This window comes from Callionymus lyra, chromosome 8, assembly GCF_982586985.1.
Source record: "Callionymus lyra chromosome 8, fCalLyr1.hap1.1, whole genome shotgun sequence".
NCBI lineage: Eukaryota > Metazoa > Chordata > Actinopteri > Syngnathiformes > Callionymidae > Callionymus > Callionymus lyra.
Window position 1 is genome coordinate 27373629 of NC_141825.1, and position 8712 is coordinate 27382340.

Sequence of the window (8712 nt, forward strand, 5' to 3'; positions counted from 1 at the left end):
GGAAGTTCATATTGGTTTAAAGTTAACTGGGTCTTTATGGAAGATCAAGATAATAGTATTTTTTCATAATAAAGTCTGTTAAAGTGTGAAGAGGGTCTTAAACTCAGATTTACAGAGAAAGTGACTCAGTTAAATGTGCCCACATTCCACTTTAATGAAAACTGAATTCTTTCATGTACGTAGTAAAAATTTCAAAGATGTCACAGAGAAAATGAAAATTAAATATAGATGCTTTATATGTTTTAATTAAAATCAAAAGTCTGCTTTAACTTACATAGAAGCCCATAAGTAAACAACATATTGATGATGTTCACAGGAATATTATATGCAAAAGAATTGTTAACTGATCCCCATTTGTATTAAGATGTTCTAATAATTTCCTCCTGTTTTGATTGTTTCACAGAAAATAAACATGTTTTTCCGAGTCGTCACCTTCGGCTTATACCTCCCTCTGTCGGTGACATCGTGTCACTGCAGGACGCTAATACCAATACGACAGAAAAAGCTCGGAACAAAACACGCAAATGTTTTGAATCTCGTCAGGATCAAACTATAATTGATGAAAATAAAGTACATTATTAATAACTGGAGGTTTGAGGGAAATATCCTGGTCTTGTTTTATTTTGAAAGGTCCGGGCGGAAGTGTTGTTGTTGTTTATAGCTCGACGGACGTGATGATGGACGTCTGCTGAGGCCGCTGCTCGTCCATCCTCTGGAAGATCGCGACATCTGCGGGGATCGAAGCAACCGATCAGGTAAAAAAAAAATGCAGGACAGGTGTTGTGCGCTACATGCGCGTGCACGTATGGGACGCGTGTGACGCGCTTTTTACCCAAACCTTGCTCACCTGAGCGTCACGTTTGTGTCGTGAAGGCGTCATGTTGGCCAGGAAGGGTTTGCTTCCGGACGGGTTCCTGTTGACCCGTCTGGCTGAAGACCACAGCCAACCGAACCGCAGCAAGACCCGGTCCCAGAGAGCCCGGTTCATCACCAAGTCTGGATCATGTAACGTCGCACACAAGAACATCCGAGAGCAGGTACACACGCACACGCACACAGACGCACACGCTTGAAACTCAATATGACTTCCTCTGGTCTGCAGTGGTCAGTACCCAGTGATCGTCTGAGGACACAGATTATCATCCATGCATGTCAGAATCATCATGTTATATAATGTTTATATAAAAACCTTCTGCTTCTCTCTCTTCCCAACATTCTGACGTGGAATTCTTCTTCTTCTTCTTCTTCTTCTTCTCCTTCTCAGGGTCGCTTCCTGCAGGATGTCTTCACCACCATGGTGGACCTGAGGTGGCAGCACTCATTTCTGATCTTCACCTCCGTGTTCCTCTGCTCCTGGATGTTGTTCGCCATGATCTGGTGGCTGCTGGCCTTCGCCCACGGAGACCTGGAGACCCGAGCCCCGGACCAGGAACCGGCCCCGGTCCCCTGCGTCACGGCCATCCACTCGTTCACCTCCGCCTTCCTGTTCTCCATCGAAGTCCAGGTGATGCAGGATTTTTTGGCGGGACGTGGCTGTAGGTAGAACTTTATTGATCCCTAAGGAGGTCTTCTTCGGGAAATTGTTTACTGTCCGGCGTCCGCTCGCCTTGGCGGTCGAGTCTCAAAGAATCTTATCGTGAAATTCTTACGCTTAAGTTTGCAAAATGCTACTTAATCCACCTGAATGTTTACTCTGTTTTTTCTTTTACTTCAGAATGCTAATAGCAGTTAGCATGCTGCTATTTTAGTTTAACTGAGTTGTGGAATTTTGTCATTCTTTAGTTTTAGAAGTGCTACTTTTTTCTGTTTTGTCTATTTTATTAGGTTGTTATGTTAACTCCTGCTTTGTTTAGCAAAGTTTCATCTAATCTCAGAGGGTTTTCCCGCCAATCGTCACATAGTTCTTTAGCTTTTGATTGCAAACTGCTATTTTCTTTGCCAAAGTTTATATTAATCTCATTATGTTGTTCAACTTTTAAATGCTAATTACTGTGTCTCTTCTGGTTTATTACATGGTTCTGTGGCTCATGGTGTTACAGCTAGTTTTGGTTTGAAGGCATACGATGTCTGGTGAGTGAAGTTAACGTCTTCTGGTCTCCAGGTGACCATCGGTTTCGGCGGCAGGATGGTCACTGAAGAGTGTCCTCTCGCCATCACCGTCCTGATCATCCAGAACATCTTGGGTCTGATCATCAACGCCGTCATGCTCGGCTGCGTGTTCATGAAGACGGCGCAGGCGAACCGTCGGGCCGAGACGCTCATCTTCTCCAGGAACGCCGTCATCGCGCAGCGCGACGGGAGGCCGACCTTCATGTTCCGACTGGGTGACCTTCGGAAGAGCATGATCATCTCGGCCACCGTGCAGCTGCAGGTCCAGACCCACTGTTGTCCCATGTCTTTGACCTTCTGGTTCTGATCTCCTGGCTCTGGTTCGTGCAGGTGATCCGGCGGACGGTCACGGCGGAGGGGGAGGTCATACCTCTGTGCCAGCTGGACATCCAAGTCGAGAACCCGCTGAGGAGCAACGGTATCTTTTTGTTGTCTCCTCTGATTGTCAGTCACACGCTGGAGCGAGGAAGTCCACTCTACGACCTGTCGGCGCAGTCGCTCAACTCCGAAGACCTGGAGGTCATCGTCATCCTGGAAGGTGATGTGGTCTCATGGTTCTGTCGATGAAGACCAGACGTTCATTGGGGTCTCCTCTTTCTTCGAAGGTGTGGTGGAGACGACGGGGATCAGCATGCAGGCCCGGACCTCCTACACGCCCGAGGAGATCTCGTGGGGGCGGCGTTTCGTCTCCATCATCTCCGAGGAGGACGGACGCTACTGCGTGGACTACTCCAAGTTTGGAAACACGGTGCCGGTGCGCATGTCGTCACTCAGCGCCAAAGAACTGGACCAGACCCGCGGGATCCAGGACACTGGTCCCGGGGACACGCAGCTGCAGGGTTGGGGTCTGGTCCGGGCAGGCCGGGGGGGGTTCCGCAGGGGCGGCCGGATCGGTCAAGTGTCGCCCTCACAACCTTGCTACGCCCAGTCGGAGAAGCCCGACGACGAGGCCGAGCTTAAAGGGCAGAAGAAAACAGTTCTGCTGGAGGTGATTGGACGACAGCAGGAGGGGGAGGAGCTTGGAGAAATGAGTGACAATTAAAACTTTGTGTCTGAATTAATTGATCAGGCAAACAATTATCACTTTTAGTTTTAATAAGCCATGGTTCTTGATTGAATCCTGGTCCAGTCCAGAACCTTCAGAGTCCACAGAACTTATTAAACTAATGTTCAACCATAAGAAGGTGTTTAAAGACCCATAAAGAATCAGCTGCAGGTTGAACACAACATCCGTTTATTTCAACAAACCTCGTGGCATTTGAACTTCGAGGTCTGAATACAGAGGTCATGGTTCAGAGGTCATGGTTCAGGAGCGACAAAGATGCATCACCAGCAGGGAGCCAATCAGAGGAAGAAGGGGCGTGGCCTGGGTCAGGGCGTGGCCGCTGTTACAAAGGTTGCTGCTGCAGCAGCGGAACATGAAGTCGGAGATGAACGGAAACATCTGCGTGAGACGCGACACGTTACACTCCGTGTATCGCACACACTGTCGCACTGTCCTGCCGCCTGCAAGACACACAACACACAACAGGGTTGTGATGATCCGTCACAAAAAGCCAACATTGTGAGACAAACATTCAACATGAATAAACCCACACAAACATACACAAGACCCACACAGAAGAGGCAAAACTACACACACATGGTAGTAAATAACTTGCACAACTTTAAACTAACAACAACCATAGATATACTAATAAAATACCTACACAACAGAGACAAAATTACACACACATGGTAGTAAATAACTTGCACAACTTTACACTAACAACAACCATAGATATACTAATAAAATACCTACAAAACGAAGACAAAATTACACACAAATGGTAGTAAATAACTTGCACAACTTTACACTAACAACAACCATAGATATACTAATAAAATACCTACACAACAGAGACAAAATTACACACACATGGTAGTAAATAACTTGCACAACTTTAAACTAACAACAACCATAGATATACTAATAAAATACCTACACAACAGAGACAAAATTACACACACATGGTAGTAAATAACTTGCACAACTTTAAACTAACAACAACCATAGATATACTAATAAAATACCTACACAACAGAGACAAAATTACACACACATGGTAGTAAATAACTTGCACAACTTTACACTAACAACAACCATAGATATACTAATAAAATACCTACAAAACGAAGACAAAATTACACACACATGGTAGTAAATAACTTGCACAACTTTACACTAACAACAACCATAGATATACTAATAAAATACGTACAAAACGAAGACAAAATTACACATACATGGTAGTAAATAACTTGCACAACTTTACACTAACAACATCCATAGATATACTTATAAAATACCTACACAACAGAGACACAATTCACACAAATAAAAGACCCACACAACAGAGACACAATTCACACAAATAAAAGAACCACACAACAGAGACACAATTCACACAAATAAAAGACCCACACAACAGAGACACAATTCACACAAATAAAAGACCCACACAACAGAGACACAATTCACACAAATAAAAGACCTACACAAATGACCAAATAAGAGACCCACACACCAATTAAAGTCCCACACAACAAAAGACCAAGTGACATCACTCAAATAAAATAAACAAACTTACAAACAAAAGACCCACACAACCTAGACTCAATGACGGACACACAAATAAATGCCTCACACAACAGAAAGACACACTAAGTGAGAGACCTGGACACAGATGAAAGTCGCACACAACAGAGACACTTGCACGACTCGCACAACAGAGACATACTTTAGACTTTAACATACATAAAGAAACAAAATCGACATTAACGCACAAAGAAACAACCCAAACACCGGAGAAAAAATTCACACAAATAAAATACACACATACTGACCAAAATAAGAGACCAACACACAAATTAAAGTACCACACAACAAAAGACCAAATGACATCACTCAAATAAAATAAACACACTCACAAAAAAAAGACCTACACAATGACGGACACACAAATAAATGCCTCATACAACAGAAAAACACACCAAGTGAGAGACCCAGACACAGATAAAAGTCGCACACAACAGAGACACTTGCACGACTCGCACAACAGAGACAAACATACACAAAGAAACAAAATTGACATGAACGCACAAATAAAAGAGCCACACATCGGAGACAAAAACACAAGTAAGAAGGAGACTCACACAAAAGAAACTAATGGACAGATCAATACTCCACTCAACAGACACACACACGTAAAAGAAGCACACAAAAGAGAGATGCACAGCAGTCACACAAACACACACTAGATCTACAGACACGACAGAAACGAACCTCGTTCACTCAGAGACAAGCAGGCGTCTTCGAAGGTGCACTCCTGGACGTTCTCACAGCGACCCGAGTAGTCCGAGCACCTGTAGCACCGCAGTCCAGAACCTGGAGACACACAAACTCTCGTCATTCCCATCACGACCTGGTGCTGGTTCTGGTTCTGGTCCACTCACCCGGGGTCAGCAGGCTGCAGAGCAGCAGCAGGATCCCACACCGTCTCCACATGTCGCCTCGGCAGTCGGGTCAGAACTGAGTGGCGAAGGAGAGACGGCTGCCCTTTGTCTCCTGCCCACGACCCCTCCGGCCCAAGATGACACGAGCCCTTGTCTGACCGGTGCTGGTGGTACCAGCCCAGCGACACCTCCCACCACCACAGATTCAAGAGGGCACAATGAAGACTTTTTAATGAGCTTCCTCGGAACCGAGCGTCAGACTCCAGTGTCCAGTCCAGTCCCGCTTGTTTGTGTTATTTAATAGAGAAGTGAGTCAAAGGTCATTCACCAACGGTTAGGTTCGGACAAGAGTCTCCGTTGTCCTACAGCGTGACCTTTCCATCTGAATACAAGAAACTGGTGCACTGTGGGTTCTGGCACCACATCCACCACCTCAGACTTAGAGCAGAGATTTTACATTGAATTTTATAAAATAATAATAAATCAAATTTAATGTTTGTTATTTGACTTTGGAATCACAGTATTTAAATCAAAACTACCACGAAGAGCAAATAAATATTGTCAAATTGTGCAGAAATGTCCATGTTTGAGATCCTGGCTCCTGCAAGGGTTTTGTCATCAGTTATCTGTGATGTCACTTAAATAAACAGTGTCTTTGCAATAACCAGAACACATGTGCATTATGAATTGGTATGTAAGTTTTTATATAGGAAAATGTTCTTTAAAAAATGTACTTTAAAAAATGTTTTAACACTGTATCAAGAGTTACATTTTAATAATGAATTAATTTGAATATGGTTGTAGAAATTATTCAAAAGGAAATTTAGTTAATAATGGTTTTGATTTTCTGGATGTGAAGAAACTGGTAAAAATGATTGCAAAGGGTAATATTTATATTATAATACGTCGAAACATACATTTAATAATTTTAAATACTTTCTACTTTATTTAATACTTACAGTTTTGATCCTTTTAAATTCGAAATACAATTAAAATGGAACCGGGTTTAGAAAAAAACAATCACAAATAGAGAAAATACATTATTTTAATTCACATGCTGTTTATTTATAGGCGTTATTATTAGTTCATGATTAAAGTTTTAAAATGTATAAATCTATGAATATGTCGTTAAAGTTTAACTATTTACTGACATCGTTAAGGTGGGGCAGCACCGTAGCGCCCCCTACCGTCAGAGCAACCACATGCACTTGCAAGTGTTGGCTCTGAAGTCTGTTACTCGTGTCTCGCGCGCTCACTCTGGACCGTCGGAACCAGCACCGGGTCTCGACCGCGACCCGAAGTCCGGACACGGAGTCCACCACTGTGGCCGCTGCGTGTGCGCGTGCACGCGCATGCCTACTTTCTCTCCGTAGAGTTTCACTGAGTTTACATCCGGGTTTTTTCCCTAGGCAATGGGAGTCGCAGCACTCCCGTTCCTTAGGCAAAGTGAAATAAATTCGCAGCACCGACACAAAAAGTAGTCCGCTTTTCGATCCCCTTCCAGAGTCTGTTTTGAACAGGTGATCCCCCGTATTTCCTCGCCCTTCACGTCGCGCCACGCGAATCCGAGATAACGCGTTAGTTTCTAACGGGCCACGGCCCGGTACACCCGGAATTGAGGTCCCCCCTCGTCCAGTTCGGAGCGCAGGGATCTGTGTTGTGCTGAGGCTGAGCTGAATGAGATTGAAGAAGAGTTCTTCTTGTTTTGTAGCTTCAGTTTTTGGGGGATTTCTGTCAAATTTATTGGACCTTAAATTTGATCCAAGACAGAGAAGCGGGCGGCGGTGCGGAGACGGTGGCGGAACCACCCGGTGCTGCGTCTTAAACTGGACCTGATCTCGGACATATTTATTTAATTACCAGGAGGAACCGCTGCTCTGTGAGTCTTTGGCTTTTTTTTATATTCTCTCAACTTTCATCGCGTGTTGTCAGGCTCGGAACGGGCGGTTCCGTGGCCCGAGTCCAGGTGTTTTTTTGGGGCCGAGCAAGGGGTGTCGCTGCCGCGGGTCCGGGGGGTGCAGGTGCCGGGCAACCCTCCACCCACAGCGGCTCCGGGTCTCCAGCTTCTTGTTCCAGAGTTCCAGGAGGAACAAGAGGCCGAAACGAAACTTCCACAGCGACGCCTGCTATTTCGCCGTCATCCGCGAAACATGGCGTCCCTTCCGAACCACCGCGCTCGTCTCTGGCGGTTCTTCTCAGCCGTCGCGGGCTCGGAACCAGCGTGTTTTGTGTGGGATGTGAAAGTTAGCAAGCGCGGCTAACAAGTTAGCACGGTGGCTAAAGGCTAGCCAGAGTGTTAGCCGTTAGCATCACATTTCAACACTCGCACATAAAAGCATCACAACCGACGGAACCGCGGCGGAACCGCGGCGCTAACATGGCGGCAAGTTCGCTGACGGGGACCGGGGACTTGTTGTCGAACTTCTTGGTGCACATTTGTTAAACGTGTAGTTATGTCATCCTGACAACAAAAACACTTCTTTTTTTTTTTTTTTTAGTGCGCCTTGTCCCAGAAACTGTTGATGGGAAAGACTCCATTTTAGCCTCAACATCACATCCAGATGTTTGTTGGCATCTCTGGCTCCTTGCTCGGTCCAGATGTTTTAAAGGCGTTTAGTTTTTACAAGAAAGAAAACGTTTTATTTGTAGATCTTACACATCAACGGTGCATCGACAGACCAGGTGTTTTAACTGCTGCTCAGGTCATTTGATGTTAGTAACCACTGTTGACTAGTATCTGGTATCAAAATAAACTATAAAATAGTATAAAGTGCATCAATATTAAAAACAGTAAACAATGCCATGTGACGTTTGTAAAGTAGAGGAGGAAAATACTTTGACTTGATGGAAAGTTTTCTATATATTACTCTGACAACTGAAGATGGTCATGTTTGAGCTAATGTGTGTAAGTAAGTAATTTTTATTTATATAGCTTTTCTAGACCAGGGTCACAAAGCGCTTGAACAATCAAAAAATATTCAATAAAGTATATACTTTAAAGGTCAAGACAATACTGAGAACAACACAAGAGTTCCAGAAAATCAAGTGTTTCACCAGTTTACTTTTTAATAAACTTTTAGTTACTTTATGATCACATGAATTATTAAT

General features: G+C 44.3%; 2 protein-coding genes and 1 long non-coding RNA gene across 3 annotated transcripts; 1 reads left to right on the forward strand and 2 right to left on the reverse strand.

The window, feature by feature from the left end:
• Positions 1 to 605: 605 nt before the first annotated feature.
• On the reverse strand, positions 606 to 928 carry LOC148074458 (uncharacterized). Its single transcript, XR_015712112.1, has 2 exons — positions 848 to 928; positions 606 to 729 (listed from the first exon to the last, which is right to left on the reverse strand). It is a non-coding gene; the product is annotated as an uncharacterized LOC148074458 (long non-coding RNA).
• kcnj11l (potassium inwardly rectifying channel subfamily J member 11, like) lies at positions 681 to 3325 on the forward strand. Its single transcript, XM_087797511.1, has 6 exons — positions 681 to 755; positions 874 to 1037; positions 1265 to 1504; positions 2102 to 2371; positions 2440 to 2647; positions 2715 to 3325. Exons 2-6 carry the CDS (start codon positions 879 to 881, stop codon positions 3149 to 3151), a joined length of 1314 nt encoding a protein of 437 aa, XP_087653637.1. The 5' UTR covers positions 681 to 755; positions 874 to 878; the 3' UTR covers positions 3152 to 3325.
• A 1-nt stretch (position 3326) lies between these two features.
• cd59b (CD59 molecule (CD59 blood group) b) lies at positions 3327 to 6257 on the reverse strand. Its single transcript, XM_087797512.1, has 3 exons — positions 5605 to 6257; positions 5435 to 5536; positions 3327 to 3615 (listed from the first exon to the last, which is right to left on the reverse strand). Exons 1-3 carry the CDS (start codon positions 5654 to 5656, stop codon positions 3416 to 3418), a joined length of 354 nt encoding a protein of 117 aa, XP_087653638.1. The 5' UTR covers positions 5657 to 6257; the 3' UTR covers positions 3327 to 3415.
• Between the last annotated feature and the right edge of the window lie 2455 nt (positions 6258 to 8712).

Bases quoted from the DNA above. Each gene is read 5' to 3' on its own strand.
- kcnj11l (XM_087797511.1), top strand. From the start codon at position 879: ATGTTGGCCAGGAAGGGTTTGCTTCCGGACGGGTTCCTGTTGACCCGT. The intron at 2,372-2,439 runs GTCCAGACCCAC...TGGTTCGTGCAG, and splicing joins CGGCCACCGTGCAGCTGCAG to GTGATCCGGCGGACGGTCAC. The intron at 2,648-2,714 runs GTGATGTGGTCT...CTTTCTTCGAAG, and splicing joins GGTCATCGTCATCCTGGAAG to GTGTGGTGGAGACGACGGGG.
- cd59b (XM_087797512.1), bottom strand. From the start codon at position 5,656: ATGTGGAGACGGTGTGGGATCCTGCTGCTGCTCTGCAGCCTGCTGACC. The intron at 5,537-5,604 runs GTGAGTGGACCA...GTGTGTCTCCAG, and splicing joins CTGCAGCCTGCTGACCCCGG to GTTCTGGACTGCGGTGCTAC. The intron at 3,616-5,434 runs GTTCGTTTCTGT...TGTGTCTTGCAG, and splicing joins CTTGTCTCTGAGTGAACGAG to GCGGCAGGACAGTGCGACAG.